General features: G+C 36.2%; 1 protein-coding gene across 1 annotated transcript; it reads right to left on the bottom strand.

The window, feature by feature from the left end:
- Positions 1 to 683: 683 nt before the first annotated feature.
- On the bottom strand, positions 684 to 9,635 carry LOC142341480 (solute carrier family 12 member 8-like). The gene is made up of 4 exons (XM_075392442.1): positions 8,461 to 9,635; positions 3,406 to 3,844; positions 2,820 to 2,999; positions 684 to 2,618 (listed from the first exon to the last, which is right to left on the bottom strand). Exons 1-4 carry the CDS (start codon positions 8,923 to 8,925, stop codon positions 1,192 to 1,194), a joined length of 2,511 nt encoding a protein of 836 aa, XP_075248557.1. The 5' UTR covers positions 8,926 to 9,635; the 3' UTR covers positions 684 to 1,191.
- Positions 9,636 to 21,385: the final 11,750 nt, after the last annotated feature.

The following is a 21,385-nucleotide window of genomic DNA, read 5'->3' as shown; positions in this document are numbered from 1 at the left end:
TCCGGATTCCAGGAAAAAAGAAAATTCAAGATAAACTACGCACAACAAAAAAAGTTGGATTAGCGTTTCATAGATGCATCGCTCTTTTCAGATTTTGAGAGCTAAGAAATAGCCTCTCTTGATAGGACAGCAGAGTAAATGCATGCTGTTTGGAAAACAGTCCTCAGGAAAAATTTACATTGATGCTGTGGTCAATTATTGAAGATAACCCCTGAACCACACCAACTGCTAGACTACGTATGGTGCTGCTGTATAGTTTTCAATAAACTCTTCAATTCGTTTTGCTGCATGACAAGTTTTGAAAGAGAAGACAAAAAATACGACAAAGATTAGAATGATTTTCGGTTAAAGTCACCAGCTCTATAATTCCACGTTTTGAAAATATCATTGGCTTTGGCAATTTACTTGTCTTTTACTCCTATCGAGGACTTGGCTTTCATGTCCAGGGTTTCCATGAAATTTTTATTTGAGGGAACATTTTATAATTTGTTGAAAATTGCATTTGAACATATTTTTGAAAAGACCAACACGTTTACAATATTTGGTTCAATTTTGCATGTTACTGTCAAAATCTTTGCGCGCACAAGAAGTGAAACTTATTTGACAATCCTCACCAACCCCCAGACTCTCGCGAGACGTTTTTAAACTTGAGCCCACTTCAGACATTTTCACTATTGTCAAAAAAATACAATCTACTTTTCATTTCAATATTTGCGATCCATTTATTTATAAGCACCAAAATTTACAAAGTTTTACTGCTCTACTAATGACCTGATTGTTATTTGAAATCTAAATTTACAAATTGACACAAAGAACGAGCACTAATAAATTAAGAGTGTGTATTTACCATAAATTCACAAAAAAATGTGACCGAAATTTTTAATCACAAGGGGACGCAAAAATATCAAGTGCATGCAAAAATAAGACTCTGATATTGATTTTTTTAGTAATCACCCAATGCTGATATTACTTTTGCCAGAACTTATGATACAAATAAGCAGAGGTCAAAGCATTGATATTGAACTGGAATCTAAATTGATAATTTTCCCTGTATTATCCCGAACACCAAGGTGCATAAAAATAGACATGGCAGCTTTATCTGTTGATTCACTGAAACTAATTAAAATGCCTTCTATGATGCCAAAATATCCAAAAACATGCTGTATATTTTTGCCACAGTCGAACACCAACTCAGTACTGCGAATAGTCTTCGGGCGAACTGTTTCGGATCTTTGTCGATTGGTGATATTTTCCACGCGATGAGAAATCGTCATTTTCTTCAGTAAGTTGACTCGTTGCGAAGTCAGGTTTCTGCATTGGCGGTGAAATGACCATCTGATCATATTCATCTTTGTTACTTTTGAAACCAAAACAGGTCGCAATAACCGTATGCAACCATTGGAAAAAGTGGAAGTTTGAGACGCCAGGGTACACTCCTGGATTCGCTTGTCCAATGTAGACGTAGATTAACAACGTGACTGTGATCATGATCAAAGCTATCAGCCAGTTGGTTAAGAACATCAGGAATAAACAAATTCCACAGTTGATCAGAGACAGCCATCTATTGCAAAGGTACATATACCATCGCTTCTTTTTCTTGTTAGGCGGCAGATCAACAGTCGCAGGCATGTACGTCGAATCATCGTCAACACTCTTTCTGTTTATGTTGCTAAGGTATTTCGCAGGGGAGTCGGGACAGTTAACACCGTCATCTTTCTTTTCTCCATCAACAACTGACCCATAAGCAGGGGGCGCATCTTGGGGGTTACCTGTCGCTTGCTGCTGATAAGGGGGAGGAGTTTTGGATCTGATGTCAGTTGGGGTTTGGTTTCCACTCCGTGACGTCAGCGGAGCAGTCTCACCTGGATTTTTCTCATCGATATCTCTATACTTTGAGATCTTCATCATTTTGTCATACGACATTGCTATGGAGAAGTATGCAAAGTTGATGAACGCGTAAGTCAGTAGAAACGGGAGGGTTACAACAGTTCCCAAGAAGTTGATCTGTCCAATAAGGATGAAGATAAGTGAAATTACACCGATGAAGAGGGTTGCATAGAAAGGTTCGCGGTTTGGACCCCGGCCCATCGCCAGAAACGACAAAATCGGAAAGTTCTTCTCCACGGTGATACATTGTAAGATCCGAGGCGCTCCGTACAAACCGCCTAGTGAGCTAGATAGCGAAGAGATAAACAGACCCATTACCCACACGAACCCAATCAATGCCACCTTTTCTTGAATCAAGCTGTCAGTTCTGAGCGAATCACGTAGACAAGTATATCCTAGAATGAACGCGTGTGTGAAATATAGGCAAGTACTGACGCCAATTGCCGAGAACGTTCCGTCCGGGATATTTTCACTGGGGTTTCTCAAATCGCCCGACATGTTAATACCAGCCATGACTCCAGTAACGGTCGAGAAGAACACACCAAACACAGTGAAGAACGTGTTATCTTCATCGAACGCAGGTTTGAAGTTCTCGCTTAGCAAACCGACATGATAGCCCACAACACCCTCATCTTCGTCAGTTGAGAGGAATGAGCCAACAATAAAGTCCATGGCCGATACAGCCAAAATTATAAGCAGCAGAAGTTGCACTTTGACGACCCACTTTACACCTGAACACAAATAACCCTGACTAAGCTTACTCCCGTTCAACTGTCGTAATAACAAAGAATTGCAGCTCCTTCATTGAATTTTTCAATGTACGTCAATTCGGGATTTATAAACCAGTAACATTTAATTTGCTTCAATTTTGAAAACAGGACCGAGATAAAATTTACAGATACGATTATCAAAGGTTATACTTAAATTTTAACCTGCGACGTTGATAGCGATAAGTATGACGAGAGTGACAATGGCGATCAGTTTCATCAGCCACTGGTTTGTGATAACAAGGAAGAGTGCGATGGATTCAGCAAAACCAGTGCAGTAAAGAGCCACTCCGACTGATTGAGCGAATGCATACACTATCCCGATAGTAGAACCTAACTTGGCACCTGAAAAATCAATAAAAATTCAACTCCTGTGAATGATACTTATAAGTTAACAACGTGAAGTTAAAAAAGTCATGTCTGGGAGGAATACAGAAAACAATTCACTGCGCTATCAACAATTCAAACAACAGTAATGCTCGTAACACTTCGACAGTGTTTATTTGCTTTATTGCAAAGTGCCGAGCGGAGCGCAATTTTTTTTCGAAATTTCTGAAAATTGATAATCGACCAAAGATCCATCTTTTAGATCATATCAGTCCAAGGCTTCCAAGAAATCTCAATTAGGAGGTGAGGATGATACGAAGCTTGAACGACGCAATGACTTCCTATTTCGCGCATAATTTTATACTTTAATTCATTGAATGAACTGATACTTATTCTTTTGAAAGATACTCAGATACAGACTTACCAAGGATGTGCGATAATAGAAAGTAGACTCCTCCGGCGTCCAAGTGCAGTCTCTCGCAGACGCCTACGGCAGACAAGACTGTGATTGTGGCCACAGCCACTGACATCACAATGATGAGGAAAGAGAGACCAACGCCAGCATTGGCCACCATCCATCCAGTTCTAAGGAACACGATCACACCGAAGATATTCATCATAGTTGATGTAAAGACACCATCCCATGTTCCAAACAGAACTGGCTCTGTAATGAAGAAATTGGCCTTCCACCACGGTTTGCTGTACGTTTGGTCATCCTGCTCATGAAACAGCTCCTTCACGTTCGATCCGGCAGACAGATTTTGGCTGGAAGTAGAAGTGGGAAGTCGGCCGGACGTGGGGTTTGATTTCTCGCCGAGCCCAAATTTGGACCACTCGAGATTCTGTTTCCGACTGGATCCATTCTGAAAAAAACAACAGATTACGAATCTTTCCTAAGCAACAAATCAAAAAATAGCTTGCAAATTGTCGGAAAAAAGCCGCCGTTGATGCACATCGGGATTGAAACAGAAAAAGACAGAAAATGGCTGATTTTTTTCAAGCGTCAAAAACTGTTCTAATTTGGTCTGTTTCAGTTAGATTCTAAAACTATACTAAATTCAACTTCTAAACTGAAAGCTGTTCAGCTTAAAACTAAGGTCAGTTATCAATCGCTCTAATGAACTGTGATAACCCAAATGCACTATGACTTAATGACCGGGCTTTACCGGTTCATCACGTTTCTTCTGATTTTGATCTTTTGAAATTGACCGTATTCACTACATTCCGTAATCCAATGCGTGAAAGAAAATAAAATCCATTTAATTGAAACAGTGAGTGACTTCAGTCAGAACTCAAACGTGAAAATCGTGACTTACGTAAAACGAAAAACGAGATCAAAAGTTAAAGCGAATTAAGAAAACAGCAGGACAAGTCGCGAAACAATTCACAGAATTTCTATTGTTTAAAGAAAAGACTATTCCTAGAACGCACAACAAATGGATTGCGAAAAACTACTCAGAGAAGAGAACCGATCTAAAGAAAAAAGACGGCGCCCCAATACAATTCTTTTAATTGTAAAAAGGAGAGCGCCTAAATAAAAGCCAATGAGAGGCTGACGGCTTCTATAAAAAAAACAAAAAAATAGTGCATCTTGATATTTATCTTAAATATAAATTGCAAATAAAATTATCAATTATTTAAGTCAAATTGCCGCATGTGAACAAAAAATCACAATAGAGAAAGCGAATTTTTGTTCAAACACCGTTTTCTCGCTCAACTTAATATTGGAAAAAAATTCACACCGCAAAACCACTCGCTTGTTTGCTCCACTTCTTTTTCGTTGTGACCAAAATCATCACTTCAATTTAGCTTGCCTTCAAAAATCATGAAAATGTTTGAATGGATCTAAAGAAAAAAGACGGCGCCCCAATACAATTCTTTTTATTGTAAAAAGGAGAGCGCCTAAATAAAAGCCATTGAGAGGCTGACGGCTTCTATAAATAAAACAAAAAATAGTGCAACTTGATAGTTATTGTTCCGACCCCTCTTGAGAGGGGAGGAACTATATACTCAAATGGGGTTTTTTTTTGTTCAGTCAATTTTCGCCGATCGATATATTCATCGTAGAGAGTTGAGACTAGTATCATTAGAAAGCGCGTCCAGCGTAGAATATGGAATTAAAGAGATTTTTTTTTAATTTTCGTTTTCTACAGGGAGTTAGCGAGGTTTAAACTTCTGAGAAAAGTAGAGTGAATTCACGATGTTTTTAATTACATTTTCCGAAATTTTTGCCTAATTTTTCGTCAATTTTGCTAAAATTTGTTACAATTTTTAAGAATAGTGTCGTTGATTTCATTTTTAAAGACAAACAAGCTTTGCTGATTATTCTGATTTGATTTTTTTGGTCAAGAACTCTGGATAAATATTTCAAAATTCAGCCTTTTTCATCAGAAACAGCATGAAATAAGCTACTTTAGTCCATTTTGATTAAATTTGCCGATAGTATACCCCCAAACAACACTAACACAATCCTTGTGGACTCAGAAGGGGGCTATTCCTACTTCAACTTCCGCTGAGAGTGCTCTGTAATTAAAACTTGCCGTTTTCTGCTAAATTTGCTCGTTGATAATCAAAAACGCAGAATTCATTTTTGGGTTTTCAACTAACAAATTATCTATATCTACAACATTCGAAAATCAACTGTTCCTAAAGTACTTTAAGCATTAGCAGGGCTAGTTTTGGGCCAATCTTGGACTGTTACAATCCAAAAAGAATTCGGATTGTAATCAGTCGGTCTTTTTTTATGAAAAAAGACCTTTTTTTTAATAATAAAGAACAGAACATATCAAATTAAAGCTCAGGAGTGATAGGTCAAATTGGCTTCCTAAGCAGCTACAAGCTAGTGCATTAAGTTTTTTACTTGAAAATTTATGATCGTTTCGACTTTTAAAAATAATTGATTTTTAAAGAAATAATGGCTTAATGAACTTTTCCTTTTTTTTTCTTAACTTGGTCAACTTGTAGCTTGGTGTCAGCAAATAAAGAATGCTTCATCATTCTACTGAATTAAAATTTATTATCGATTGCGGTTTGAAGCCAGAAGTTATTTTTTTCTGGTTGTGATACTACTAGATTTCAGATTTTTGTTGATTTTAGATATTTGCGTTTTCTAGTCACAATTTTTCACGTTTTCTAGTCACAATATCACATTATTGACAGTTCTGATATCACATTATTAGCGTTCAAAATAAAACGCAACTGAATATATTAAAGTCCTGAAAGACAGAGATTATCGTTTTAACGGCCTCGACACTTCTTTCTTGAAGAAATTAATGGAATTTTTTAATTTTAATTTTGTCTTTAACTGTCATTTTTACTTTGTCGTTTCGGTCGTAAGAAACTTCCTGTATAGTAATAGGTTTCACAGGCTTCTCATGAAAGAATAGATGACTCAAAGTTCTGATACAAATAGATAGCTAATGGCTTTCATGACGTTGAAAACAATCATTTTCCAAAACTAAAAAAAAAAAACTTTTTAACTTTGCAAGTACGTTCTTTTCATTTTTTTACCTAATCTCCTTTAATTACAGGTCAAAAATGACATAATGGGTGACAAGGGAAGGTGTCAAAAGGATGTCCCAAAAACTGTTTTTTTTTTAAGTATGCGTTATGACCTCACTGACTTCGACACCGGTTTTTCACAAAAAAAGAACATTAATTTGATTTTTATCTTATTTTAGGTTCTTTTTGTTGACGCAAGACATATTCTGGATAATTGCAGGTCTCAAAAATTTCCTTTCGATAAATAAACGACCCTATTCAAATATTTCATTTTGTAATTCATGTCTTTTATGACTTTGGATATAATTTTCTTTCGAAAGAAAATCAAAATTAATACATACTTTTGCTCTTTTCTTTTTTGTCTACCTGTTACCTAATCTCACTAATAAATGGCCACATAATATATTATCGGTGTTTGAAGAGGGCGCAACCGAATATATTTTGAGGGTCAAAATATGGCTTGACAGTTTTGAGAGCGTTTTCTGGCAAGTTTCAATTGAATTTTTGTTTGTTTTTATTTTTCTTTTTGTTACCTAATCTCCTTTAATCGCACGTCAAATATGACATTATGGGTGTCAAGGGACGGTGCCAAAAAAGATCGATGTCCCAAAATCTATTTTTTAAACGAAAGCGTTATGACATTACTGACTTCGACCCCAGTTTTCACAAAAAAAGAAAGGAAATTAATTTGATTTTTGTCATATTTGACGTTCTTTTTGTTGACGCAAGACATATTCTGGATAACTGCAGGTCTCAAAGGCTTCCTCTGGATGAATAAACGACCTTATTTAAATATTTTATTTTTTGTAAATAAAGTCTTTCATGACTTTGGATATAATTTTGTTTCGAAAAAAAATCAAAATTATTACATACTTTTGCTCTTTCCTCTTTTTTGTCTACTTGCTACCTAGTCTCACTAATGAATGGCTATATACTACATTATCGGTGCTTGAAGTTGGAGCAATCGAATATTTTTAGAGCCAAAATATGGCTTGACGGTTTTGACAGCGTTTTCTGGCAAATTTCAATTGAATTTTTGTTTGTTGTTTTTCTGTTGTTCTTTTCAGCCGCTTAATAAAATGAATAGGGACAGGTCCTAATGCCCTTCTATAGAAGCATTGGTAATCGTAAACCTTTGGGATAATTTACTAATGGTTTTCATTACGTTTAAGTTAATTGTTTTAAAAAAATAAGCGAATCTTTTAACTTTACTGTTTTTGTTCTTTTTTGTCTAATTGTTACCGAACCTATTTATGGACTGGACCCATATCTTTTGTGGTGATTTATAAAATATTTTGTTTAGTTTTAGGTTTATCTGACGGTATGCTGACTTTGTTATTAAATTTTGTTTTTTAAAACGGACATTAAGTTTTTGATGTAATTAATGTTTGTTGTTGTTGCTGTTTGATTTTGCTGTTCGTCTCGACTCGCTTTCTTAATATTGGCTTATCACAGCAATCTAATGCTTCAATTTTTACTCCACTGAGTTGTTTGCTTTGGAGGCTATCTTATCGTTCATACACAATTTTTTTGAAAAATACTTAGGCTTTTTTGGGATTCCCAAAAAATAATTTTTGGGTTTTTCTATCTGTTCCTCATTTGGTAGACAATTATGCCAAAATTCTGGATGGTCGGGGTCGGAACCTTATGTGCCATCGCACATTACCGAGCCGCCTTGTCTTAAATATAGTTTGCAAATGAATAAAATTATCACAGTAAAGATTATTGAAAACAATGCTGAAACACCCTGAAAAGACAAACATATGGTAATTTTAAATTAGAATGCTATAATCCTATTCCAATTCAAATTATTCCCACCTTTTGTTCATTTATTGTTGGGGGGTCAACATATCTAAGGTTTCCCAATGAGGAATTCGCCTAAGCAAAACTAATATTTTCCAACCTTTTTAGAACCCCTTGAATGGATAGGTCAGTAACAGTTAATAAAATTTTTTCACGATCAATTAAATCAACATACCGATTTTGAGGTTAAAGGCGATGAATCTGCAGACATTTTGGGGTCGTTTTTGACACTCTGGTTACTGTCTCCGTTCGTCCTGTTTAGGCGTCGCCAAGTTCCACCAAGATTGGATGAGGTAAATTGACTCCAAGGGGTATTATTTCCCTCTGGGGTATTATACCCTTTGGCACTTTTAGGTCCCTCGCCGGGGATCGAACCCGAAGCAATAGTTTCGTCGGTATTAGATTCTCCAATAGGTTTGAACCGGAAAATATCGGCTGCTGTCGCCGACACTTTTGCGTTCAGTGGGCTACCTCTGTCTGTCAAACTTTGCTTTTGATCGCTATTATTTTTCGCTGAAAATGTGAAGGGAGAAAAGTGGCCGGAATAATGTCCTGTAGTGCCGTTATATGAACTCGTGGGTTTTGTTCTAGAATCTTCTAGAAGCAGCAAATTGACATCTCCGTCATTGTCCCATGTCATTTGGTGACTAGTGCAGCGTGCATTTTTAACAGCAGTGTTTAGCTCCTTTTGGGAAATGTTTAAGGAAATCCTGGGCTGCAACTGTTACCAATAGATTAGAAGGAAGCTGTTGTTTCCGACTTCCCAAGGCATCCCATTACCCAGTTCATTAACACGCAATTTACTCACAAACGACGCATAACAATTTCAAGTCTGAAACAGTCATTGAATAAGAATAGAACAATTTGACTGTAAGTAAATCAGTGTAAAAACTGGAGAAAAACCATTAAAATTGATAGAATTTTAAAGACTACAATTTTTCTTTTCATTTTTAGCACCAATGTAAGGAGTTGATACACAAGTAAAGTAAGGAAATAAATTACGGCTTCCTTTGAAATGCAGCTTCCAACTCCGTCCAATGGACATAAAACAGTGACTTTTTCAATACATAAACAATACATATAGAGAGCATCTATCTATGTAAACAGAGCAACAACTGTTCGTATAATATTATTTCAGTACGCATTGGCATGATAACGAAAACTACTTGTATTATATTTTTGTCATGAAATAAGACATATTTTAAACATCGCTATTCTTCCTTATCAAACTAGAGGAGGAAAAATGACGTAATGAACTCGTATACTCCATTAGCTTTATAAATAGCCTAATTTTTAAAAAGGAGTAGGAGAAAATTAAACCTCAAATCCTGTTGCGAATGCAACAAAAATGGAATTTGTTTCCTTTACTTCACAATGGCGTGTATGACCATTACTTTTAAGCACGCGTGTTAACAACCCATATTTAATGCTATAGTTCATTTCTATGGTATAGTTTCGTATTTAAAACCTCTGTTCAACTGAATAACCAAAATATATATTAAAATTCAATAGAATATAATGATTATAACAGATGAAAGGTATTTTTCAACATTTTGCCTAGTATAGGGATCGTTCAATAATTTGTGTTACAACTATGAGTTTGAGCGCAAGGAAATCTGGCACGTTAATGACCACCATTAACTTCAGAGTGTTTTGCCACTTTCATTTCCAAATATGTAAGTCGGCCATTTTAGCTTGATTTAATATCACTCCGTTGTAAAGCCATCATGTAAAAGGGAAGCATCAGGACGATGATTGATGTAATTTGAAACGAAAACAGGAAACCCCAATTAAAACTCATGTTTATGGCGCAATCAGCAAATTTGAGCACAGAAACAGTTCAGACCATGCGAAGGCGAAAAAAATGGTCATGCAGTTTTTTTGAAGATTGTAGTTCCTAGGCATACCATTAAACGCTATTATCAGATGGGCTCTCGCATTAAAATTTTAAAGGATAATTAGCACGTGTGATAGCCTACCCAGATAGTGCAGCAACCCGCTGCTGGTTACAAACTCCTCAGATGGAGGGACAGGGATGGACACCCTCATTCGGTGGGAAGAATATTTCTCTCAACAGGTTGATTGGACTGAACTGATGACACGTTTAGTCCCGCCAATTATAATGACCTCTCGTGAATTCTTCCTGCATGGCTCGCGATAATTTTTTAAACGCAAATTTAAATCAATTCGATGAACTCTTAACCTAACTTTTTCCACGAGATTTCTTGGCGATTCTAAAAGAATGATCAATCTCTAAAAGTAGATCATCCGAAAAAAAGTGTTCTTCCAAAAATTCTGTCTTTATCAAGAAACACTAAATCGTTTTTCAACCAGAACAGAAAAAGTTGAAACGTAGAAAATTTTTGGCTGCCAGAAACAAAAATTAATAACCTGAAAAATCTACGGCATAAATTTAAAAACAACGAGATCGCCTTCAGAACAAACTTACTGGTCGGTTTACAAAAATAAAAAATTGAAAATTTCAAATTCAACCAATAAAAAGCCATCGCATAACAACAGCCTTCGGGGAGGAACTAAGTATCTGGAACACCAAATTTTGCGTTGACCAACATTTTGTCATCATTAACTCAAAGTGATTCCTTTTGGCGAGGAAACACCAAATAAATCACATTTCTGTTCTATAAGGTTAACAAAGAACTAAAAGGAATGTAGCTTTTCATCACAACAGTCCTGAGCAAAATTTGGGAAAATCTGATTGATAAACTCAATTTTCGGTTACTTTCCGTTTGCGCCTCCAAAGCCCGTTATGCTCTGCTCTCAAAGTTACAAAGCATGTGCAATAACCTAACAAAATTACCTTGTAAAAAATTGGCAAGTGCCTCGGGGGGGGGGGGGGGGGGGGGGGGAGGGGGTGCGCCAACTATGCTGGGGCTGCACAAACAGAAAATCCAAATTTTTCTAACAGTAAACTTTGTACTTTTAAATCGAAGGAAAATAGAATTTAAATCGAAGGAAAAAATTGAGAATTGTTTTACGGAGAATTTAATTTTTTCTAGGACTTTTGTTTACCCACTTCATTGGATTTGAGTAGTTTATATGCACTCAATGAGGTACATAGAACAATTTTCTTTATCAAATTTTGAAAACATCGGCTGTTTTATTGAAAACCTGTTGAAAAAAAAAGAGTTTGCAAGCTGGAAAAAAGAATACTTTGCAAAACCAGAGTTATTACGCCTATTTAGTCTTTGAGAGATATTACAACTATTTACAAAGCAGTTACTCAGTAATTTTTCTCTGTTTAATAGTAATTGCTGTTCCTTTAAAAATAAATTGGCAAAATTTGGGGTGTAATAGTAAAAAACAATAGTATTAGTGAGACAAATTTCACTAGTGTGTGAGCTTTATTAAGATTTTGTTAGAAGAAAAAACTGATGTTTTGCAGTTACTGGAGCTAACAAATGCAGTGAGCGTGCTCAGTCTAGCTTGCGTAACCGACAATAAAATTCAAAATAAATACCTAGTAACAAACTAACTAATTTTAAGAAATTACAGTTAAAAGAAAAAGCAAATTATCTCCAAAAGTTCTAAAATTTCTCAATCACAAAATTTTCTTTGGGCAGTTTTGAAAAATTGTTTTTTTTGTCTTAATTCTAAAATTCACTAACCTACAGGGCAAAAAATTTTTATGATTAGGTCCTTGGAATGCCAAAAATCATTTGAAGAAAATACAAAAAACAGAACAAACAAAGTAATTTCGTTCTTCTGAAAGGACGGCAAAAACAAAAGAGAGATTTTGTGCCTTCTGATACTCAAAATTTTTAATCGTTATTGCGATTTCTCAATTTTCTCCTTTTCTCAGTTGTCGAATTCCGACGCCGATTTTTCAAGTTTGAAACAATTAAAGCGTTCCATTACGGTAGAGTTGTGAGTACACGTTATATACATTTTAAATACTCAATTGCTGGCTCCTACAGTCATAAAATAACATAATAGTTTTACTATAGTTTAACCATTGAATACTGCCACTCTTTTGCAAGAACCAATTTTAGCTCATTGTTCGATTCTGACTGAAAATATTACTTTTGGGTTTTTATAGAACATTGCACTTAAACAATCAATACGCAATTAGTCCTGAGTCCGAATCTGCGAGAACTCAATTTAATCCATAGATTGTTGAGAAAAATAAGGATTCCGTAATTCGAAAAAAAATCGAATTATAAAGTGTCTTCAAATCGTATACATGTGAGTTTTGTTCCGTGTTAAACTATAGTTGTGTTGTTTAAATTCAAGATTTTTGAGGACCAATTGGTGCAATTTCTGACTGCCAGTAGTAGTCTTGAAGGTGTTTCAAGGAAAATTGCGTTGAAAATCGCCTCTCTTTGTACTAAATCGCCTCTCTTTGTACTAAATCGCCTCTCTGCGTCTTTGCCTGTGTTTATAAATTTTCATCTACTGAGCACTGCAATCAGGTACTTAGTTGAACCGACTGATGAATCCTTTATAGACGTTGCAGAACTTCTTATTAAAATATACCGACAGTTAGTTCCAACAAATTAGGGTGAGGTAGCTCAAACTTCAAATATGCATTCTCTGGGTCATTCGGCGGATCAGGTGAAAAGATCGGGACCAATGGCATCTTTGTTCTACATGCTTTTCGAGGCTGCTCGCTATCATCTGAAACGCGCTTTTCGGCTAATTGCAAGCGCTTCCGTGGCAACGCAACTAAATTGGCGGTTAAGAGGGACCAGTAAAGGTTTTTTCTAAAAAGTTATTGGAATTCTAGCGCAACAGTAATTGGTTCCTTGAAGTTGATTCGGCCAACTGAATGTTTAATCGAAATTCGGACTTCATTAAAAGATTGCACAACAACAAGTTGTTTGAACTCGACGCAAGAAAGTTTTATTGCCATGGCAGTAAGTATACGTGGCGTTCCGACAAAGTTTACGTGCATTTTGTTGAGTTTGACAAAAGTGGAACGAAAAGTTGAGTTCAATTAATGGCTACCTTTGCTGATATTGACGCGAAAGCTGCTGCTGTTCAAATTAAAGAATTTCGGATAACCCAATCGCTCAAATTATCTGAGGAGCCATTACATTGAGGAGGCGGCTGCTCCAATCAACGATTGCCGCACAGCATTAGAATTGAACGAAGGCCTTCAGGTAATCAATGGCTGTCATAAAAACATTATTTACTTCAGTGTGTTGATTCTGCTGTCACTCTGTTTCATGTGAACAACCTGTTGTCACCTTGTATTGTTCAAAAAAGCTGGAAACTTAATATCGACTTAGTAATGAGGCACTTTTGAGCAAGATTAGCTTCTAGTTTGAAGATATTTGAAAGCCGCTCTAATAATTGATAAACAATTAAAGACAAAGCTCTCAAACAAGTAGGCCAATCTTCAATAAATTGTCAATTCTTCATGTTCAAAGAAATTGGCAATAAATTTTCTAGAACGGTTTTTTTATTGTGTTTCTTCAGATCTCTCATTGCCTTAGAATTGCAGAATTAACAGCACTGCCTCACGCATATTTGCGATTACAATTGAATATAGCTCGCTCAAATCATTATTTTGTGTATGTAAGTGGAGACAGGGTCATTTTTTGTCTCAGCATGCAGAATTCTGAAGTGAGATTTCCACTTCCGACTATTCGAATTGAGATGCAGTTTCCAGGTCCTTAGAAAATGTTACGTAAAATACTTTTCAGCCTGATAATGCTGGCAGGGCTTGAACTTCTCTAGGTTTCATGCATTAAAGGATTTCCAGGCACATCTCTCCAGCAACGGAAGTTTTCTTTACTACCTGTCTTCTCAAAAAATTAAACTAGTGGCGTAAAGTGAACCCAAAAGTCAATTTCTTCCTTATGTTCTGTCCCGCATTACCTGTCATTCCACAAATCCATGTTATAAGGTTGCTACCAACACTTTGGTTTTGGACAAGTCAAATTGAATCTCACCAGGTACAATGTAAACGAGAGATATTAACTTCATTTTTTTTCAAAGTGACAGTTTATTTCCCAACCTTTAGAAAATTGCTTTTAAGCCTAACAGTGACGTGTGAGCTGAAATTTCTGCTTGCAACTTGGTCAAATTATGGGAGGCAATAGATATTTCACTTTCTTACAAAACCCTCTTCAAAAGTTAACTTGTGGGGTAAAGTGAACCCAAACATAGTTCTTTCCTGTTCTCTCTTGCCTACTGTCACCCCATGTCCTGTCATTCCACGACTCCATAATATTGCTACTAACGCTTCAGGCAGGGGTAGGCAGGCAGGCAGGAGGGCGTTCGGGAGCGCGCGACGCAGAGAGGTAGGTAGGTAGGGAATCCCGTGTACATCCGTATTAACTGGTGAGAATCTTTTTTTACCCAGATAAAATTCCGTTTTTTTCTTACCGCGAATCCTGTTTTCATCCGTATTTCCTGCGAAGAATACCTTTACCTTTACGCTCAAAATTTTTCTACCAGATCCTTTTTGTTGGCCCTTATTTCCTATTAGAATTCTGAAGTTTCACAGTTTTCCTTTTGGGAAGAGCGAGAACTTGCAAATAGATACCACCACCTCATTTCCTGATAGCTTTCCTAATAGGATTTCTTAAGATTTATTTAACTTTGACAAATGGGAAAAAGGAAATCGGCAACAATTTCAGGAATCGCTGCACTGGGTGGGAGATAAAGACATTAGGGTACTTGAGTTCGAGGCGCAGTTTATGTCCACGGCATTAATTGTGAACGCAAGCTCTGATTGATATCTACAGCAGTTATTAATTACGTTGAAGAGATCTTTGAACTTTGACAATTCAAGAGCAACGGAAGAATCTGGGCGTATCGGACATTTCAGTAGTAAGTTTGCTGAGGTGTGTACCCTCGGGACATCATGAGCTACCATCCAGAGCCGCATCGGATTAAAATTCGTTTCTCCAGCTTCTTTTAAACTTTGGCACCATGCAAGCTTTCCGCACACGAACTCGTACTCATTAGGTGGCCAATTTTGCTAACAATTTCCACATTTGGAGAGAGAAAAAGTTACTGGTAGTAACTCAGAACTACGTTCTTGTAAAACGACCCAAAAGGAAGGAACAATTAGAATATCGAACCCCAGAAATCGATAGCTCGCAAAATTACGCTATGGTGTTGCACTCTATTTCCACAACTAGAACCATAAAGCGTAAAAAAAATTCATAAGATCTGCAATGTTAGCTTAACGTACAAAACAAAAATTTTGATTTGCAGCTTTTGCCTCAGTTCCTCTGTAGCAGTTGCTTTTTATCTGATCTAATTTTGGTAGAAGGTCGATTATGACAGTGTATAATTAACAAAATGAACAGCAGTTTGAAACAGCAAAAATCACACCAAAAATTACGAAGAAAAACTCTGTTGGCAATCAATGCACGACCGTGAATTAATCGTGCATGATACTGGCTTGCAAACTTTTTCCAATCTAAAGCACTTGAATGCAGTTCAAAACACAAATTTGAACGACCCATATGACGCAAGTTTATGTGAGCACCGCAAATAAACGAGCGGCTTAACAATAAGCCCTATTACGTTCTTTCTCTTCTTCATTTCTGAGCAAATTTCATCATTTCAAAATGAATTTCCTGTCAAAAAATACAAAACATCAGCAAAATTTTTTAGAGCTGGGAGTCAAACAAATTGACGTCAGAATTTTAAAATTTTTCTCAGAGTCTATTTAAAAAACATAACCGACTGACGTCGCGCGAATTACTCTCAACCAACCGGTGAGCGATGCGCAGCGGTGGGTGCACCGGGGGGCTGATGGGGTGGAAACCGTGGGGGGGGGGGACAGTTGGGGGTCAATCACTAACCACCGCGCCCTTCGCACCATGAGTATAAGTCTCCAAAACAGATTCGCATACTTGAAGACTAGCGAGCTGAAAGGCTCTAAGGGCACTTAATGCCCGCTGGGCGCTACCTGTTTTAGCGTTTTTGAGGACGAAAATTCAAATGCGTCAGACGAAAAATTGGTAAAGCAAAAAATCGCATTAAAAAAGACCGACAGGACTAATATAACTGCTACAAACTTCGTTTGGGAGTAATTAAATTTTAAAAAAACGTCAAGAAGAAGTTAAAGTAAACAGAAAACCGATGATGACACAAAAAACTGAGATTAAACCCCGGTTTCAGTTGGTACTAGCATGCCCGCAAAACCATAACCAGAAAATCATTTACACGAATAGAAGGTTTAAAAGAAGTAAAGGTTACTGTTTCGCATCAACTCGGGCTAGAACCCATGCCCCTCGTTAAACAGCCATAGGTGTCCAACTTAGACTATCTATGTGTATTGCTTGTCTTTTGCTCTTTCTACAGCAAATTTCTGGATAATGGCCTTGGTGATTTGCTTGTTTTTGCTATACCGCAAGCTTAATCAGCTCAAAGTCAGCGCAAATTAGGAGCTTAAAAAGAATGGTAAAGCGCGTCTCAAAACGCATTTATTACGTTAGGTTCCCTGATTAAGGACCCCTAAAACATGTTACATTAGGAGAACTGCAGACCATTTTCCTCAATTGCGAATGATATTTACTATAAAAAAGAATATAAGACAAAACAACAAACTATTTAAAACTTAGTTTCATAGCAATTTTACGGATTATGGTAACAGAAAGCACATAAGCTTCAGATTAGCAGTCTTTCACCTTGCAAGCTGGGCTATAACCACTACAAACCACCGTCTCGTAATCGCTTTTATCTTACCAATTAACATATTTCAGATTGAGAGCTTTGAGATTTCGCATACATCGAAAAGATACACGTAAAAAACTTAGTTGAAAGCTAAGTGTGTTCTAGAATAGCGCATAATCCGTACGGCTAAAACTGCAGAAAAAACACACTTACAATAAGATTTTCAAGTTAAATTAATAGCAATTAAAAAACACGTAGTACCCAGGAGAGTAAATGCTTCCTCTTGGCGAGCATACTTTCAAGCCCTCTTAGCCTCGCGGTAACTGCACCTGACTAACAGTCTTTTGTCACAGGTTGGGTTCTCACCCATTTACTTTGAGCCCTTTAGGTCACTGAACTCTCTCGATATGTTCGCTTAACCATGCTGCTCAATGCGGCTCTTAAACATGCGCTTCGAGAGGCCCATTAAACATGCAATTTTTTACCCCAATTTTAGAGCTCAGGCATTAAATATATAGAAATAGCATTTTTCTTTATAACACACACAGGAACATAAATCGACTCAGCGTCGCATGAACTGCTCTAGAAGAACAGCCAGAAAGACGTTGATTAGAAATTTTCATGCCTACAAAAATAAAGGAACCCGACACGGAATCGAACCCTCGACCATCAGATTAGCAGTCATGCATCTTACCAACTGCGCTATAGCAACTACATATTATTGTTTCTCACAATCAATTAACACTTCAGATTGAGAGCACTTGAGATCAGTCAAAAATCAAAAGTAAAGCGTGAAAAACTTAGTTGAAAGCTAAGACTGTTCTAGAATAGCACAGAATTTGTACGGCTAAAACTTTGCCGAAAAACACACGTTTACAATAAGAACTTCAAACTTAGATCGGGAGCAAATATAAAACACGTAGCACCCCGGACAGTAAATCCTGCCTCTTGGCGAGCGTACTTTCAAGCCCTCTTAGCCTCGTGGTAACTGCACCTGACTAACACTCTTTTATCAAGTTCGGTTCTCAACCATATACTTGGAGCCTCTTAGTTCACTGTATTCTCTCGATATGTTAGCTTAACCATGCTGCTCAATGCGCCTCTTAAACATGCGCCTCGAGAGGCCCCTTATACATGCAATTTTTTACCCCAAATTTAGAGCTCACGCATTAAATATATAGGAACAGCATTTTTCTTAAATATATAGGAATAGCAAGTTTACTGCTGAGTCAATAGTTTCTACTGAAATTAGATATGGTGGTATGATGCATTACAGTCTTTTAATTGCGAATGCAGGAACTTTGTGTGTCACGCACAGAATCATGCGAGCCTTCTGGTCTTATAGTTTGCTCAGTTCGTACTTAGGCAGAGTAAACAAAAGCTGTGGAGGACAAAAAAGGGCCTTTGTTCCTTAAAACCAAAACTGGCTCAATAATAACCTCCGATATCGCTTCAAAAATTTATAACATAGCTGGCAGATTGCGACATTTTTAGATTTCAATTGTGTACCTTTTCTATTCTCTCAAAAAAGAAGTATCCATCTTTCTGAAAGCAGGCGGATCATGAAACGATGCATAGGGTTGTGCAGAACAATAAATAGGCAAGCATGACTATAATCATAGCCAGTAGATATATGACACAGCCAGCAGATTGTCGAAATTGCTGCGAAATTGACTTAAGTGCCGTACAGTAAAACATAGCTGGCAGATTGCCAGAAAATAGCCGCAATAGATTCGTAGATCGGCAGTCTAAAAAAACAGTAAAAAAGCAGACCAAAAAAATTCGTCTTTTCATTGAAGGCTGATCTATTATATTTTGATTAAAAATCTGTATAAGTTATTGCTGCTTCTATTAGCTGATCTCAAATAACCTTCAACTTCACTTAGAGTGACACACACCCATTTGACCTTATCTCTTTGAATTAAAGTAAATAAAAGTCAATTTCAAATTGAGGAAGTCATTTTTGAGAGTGAGGTAAGTCAATTGTGACCAAAAACTTAATCACGCGCATGCACAAGAAAAATCGCTCAACTAAGAGCGAAAAATGACGTCACACATGCAATTCAGTTGAAATTGCATGAACGAATGAACAAAAAGTGGTTGTGACGTCATATGGTCGTAACAAAAATCGCGACGACGAAATAAAAAAAACATAGCAGGACAAGTCCTGACGCACAATTCAAAGAATTTTCATTGACTAAACAGAATAACCAGACTTAGAATGGACTATGAGTGAATAGAGAAAACCACTTTTAAAAAATCATATATAAAAAAAGAAAAAACAGAAAATCAATGTCAAAATGCCGCATGTGAACAAAAAATCACTAGCGAGAAATGAACATTTAAATCAAACAAAAAACTAGGCCTAGAATGAGCTGTGAATGGATTGGAAAAACCATCTAGAAAAAAAAATCAGGTCCAAAAAATCGACAAAACAGTAGAAATCACATTGAAATTGCAGCATGTGAACAAAAAACCACAACTGAGAAACCGAATTTTTGTTCAAACACCGTTGTCTCACTACTTTAAAATTAGAGCGAAAAAAATTCACGCCGCAAAACTTCTCGCTTTTTCGCTCCATTTCCTGTTTCGGCGTGATCAAAATCACTACTCCCATTTGACTTCAAAAATCATGAAAATGTGTGAACAGATCTTTAAACATAGCCGGAAGAATTCCGGAAGCGACTCGAAGCGTCAAAAATTCACTAACAAAACCGTAATTGCAGCGGAAGCGACTATCTTTTGTATTAAGCCATTAACTACTTCTCCATGTCTGCTCTAAAAATTGGTGACACTTAAACCACTGTCAACAAGAAACAACAGGCAGCAAAATTTAATATTGAAAACAATTGGTAACATAAAAATTCAAAATCATTAATTTGGTAAAAAAAAAACCAGATAATCTGAAAAAACTGACAAGCTTATCAATAGCCCTCAAATAATTCATGATTCTAATCTGAAAAAGATCGCGAAAGCAAAGGGCAGATAATAATCTTAGAAACGAAGTTAAATCTTTTAAAAAAAGAAGGCTTAAAATTAAGAATCAGAAAACGCCTGTAATTACATTTCTAATCATTGCGATTAAGACAAAAACAACACACACCTGTTACTTGTTGTACATATGACAGACAGCATGATTTCATACTAAATCAAAAATAAAATTGATCATAGAAAAGACATAAGCAGCAGAAGAATATGCAAAGGCATAAAATTGTTTAAATTAGTACCAAAGTCGGAAGAAAGCTGCAGTAAATAGTCATAATTGGAAATTTTGGAAAAAGCTTGCCATCAAACTTTCAGTACTGCCATATGTTGAATGAAATCAATTGCAAAACAAAGTAATGACAAAATCTAAGAAAAAGCTGAAATCATTCATTTTTTACAACTGAAAAAATCAATATACCGAAAATAAATGTAGGTTGCAGGACAAAGCTAGCACGATACTAACGAGAATGTTAAGAATATGGACAAAATGTAAAAAACACCGTAACAAAAGACTTTCTTGATTTTTGAAAGTTAAAAATCAAATTAAAAAGTCAAGACAAAGGAATACATTTCATTGTTCAGCATTCGAGATATCGAAAAGACAACGAGTCATCCGAGAAAAAATCCATCCTCCTGATCAGAATAAAAACATAAAAAGCAGAAATCAGACATACGAAAAATTGGAACATTTTGCAAAAAAAGGTAAAAAAATATTTAAGACTGCATTTATGAAAATGATCTTAACTGATTTTCAAGAACTTAACGCCAAAAATGAAAGAATTTCTTTTGAAACGAAATTAGAGTCCCTTGTATTGAATAAAAATTCTATTTCTAGTAATTAAAAACAAATATAAACAAAAAACTGACAAAAATTGAAAAAAATACTACCAAAATCGGATTAGCATATGTACAATTTTATAAAACAAAATTACATCGAGGTAGAAAGAGGCGTTGAGTAAATGAATTATAAAAGGGAGTTGCCATATTAACTGATTTTTGACAAAAAGACGGCTGAAAGATCCAAAAATGAAGATATTAATAGAAAAAGGCCAAAAAAATTTGAAAAATAAAGATATATGTGCCAATTTTGAAATTGAAACGCATTTTAAGGCTCTGCAAAACACTGTGGTATCAATTTCCGAGGTTTACATTTCAATATAGCATCAAATAAAAATTATTTCAACAAAAAACCAAATTCAAGCAAAAAAACTGGGCCACTTAGACGAAAAAACGGCTAAAAACGGTTATCTATATGTGCCATTCAGTCAAAACTACTTTTCAAAGTCAAAAAGTCATTCACGAAACGCAGCGCATGATCAAAAAACTTCTCTCGCTTAGCGAAAATCTGTTCACCAAGACAGCTTTTCTCACTTTCGCTTTTCGGTCAAAATGCCGCGTGAACAAATCTACTTCCTGTAAAAAAAACCAAGAGAAAACCAATACTCCTCTTCGAGTCGTAAAAAAAGACAGCGCCTCAATACAATTCAAATTCTTTGAATTGTAAAAAAAACCAAGAG

Source organism: Convolutriloba macropyga, chromosome 6, assembly GCF_964194025.1.
Source record: "Convolutriloba macropyga chromosome 6, txConMacr16.3, whole genome shotgun sequence".
NCBI classification, from domain to species: domain Eukaryota; kingdom Metazoa; phylum Xenacoelomorpha; order Acoela; family Convolutidae; genus Convolutriloba; species Convolutriloba macropyga.
Note: the sequence above shows the minus strand (reverse complement) of the source record. Positions and strands in the feature narration are given on the sequence as shown.

Excerpts from the sequence above, each read along its gene's own strand:
- LOC142341480 (XM_075392442.1), bottom strand. The coding sequence starts at position 8,925 with ATGACATGGGACAATGACGGAGATGTCAATTTGCTGCTTCTAGAAGAT. Across the intron at positions 3,845-8,460 it reads CGCCTTTAACCTCAAAATCG|AATGGATCCAGTCGGAAACA; the intron begins GTATGTTGATTT and ends TGTTTTTTTCAG. Across the intron at positions 3,000-3,405 it reads TCTATTATCGCACATCCTTG|GTGCCAAGTTAGGTTCTACT; the intron begins GTAAGTCTGTAT and ends TTGATTTTTCAG.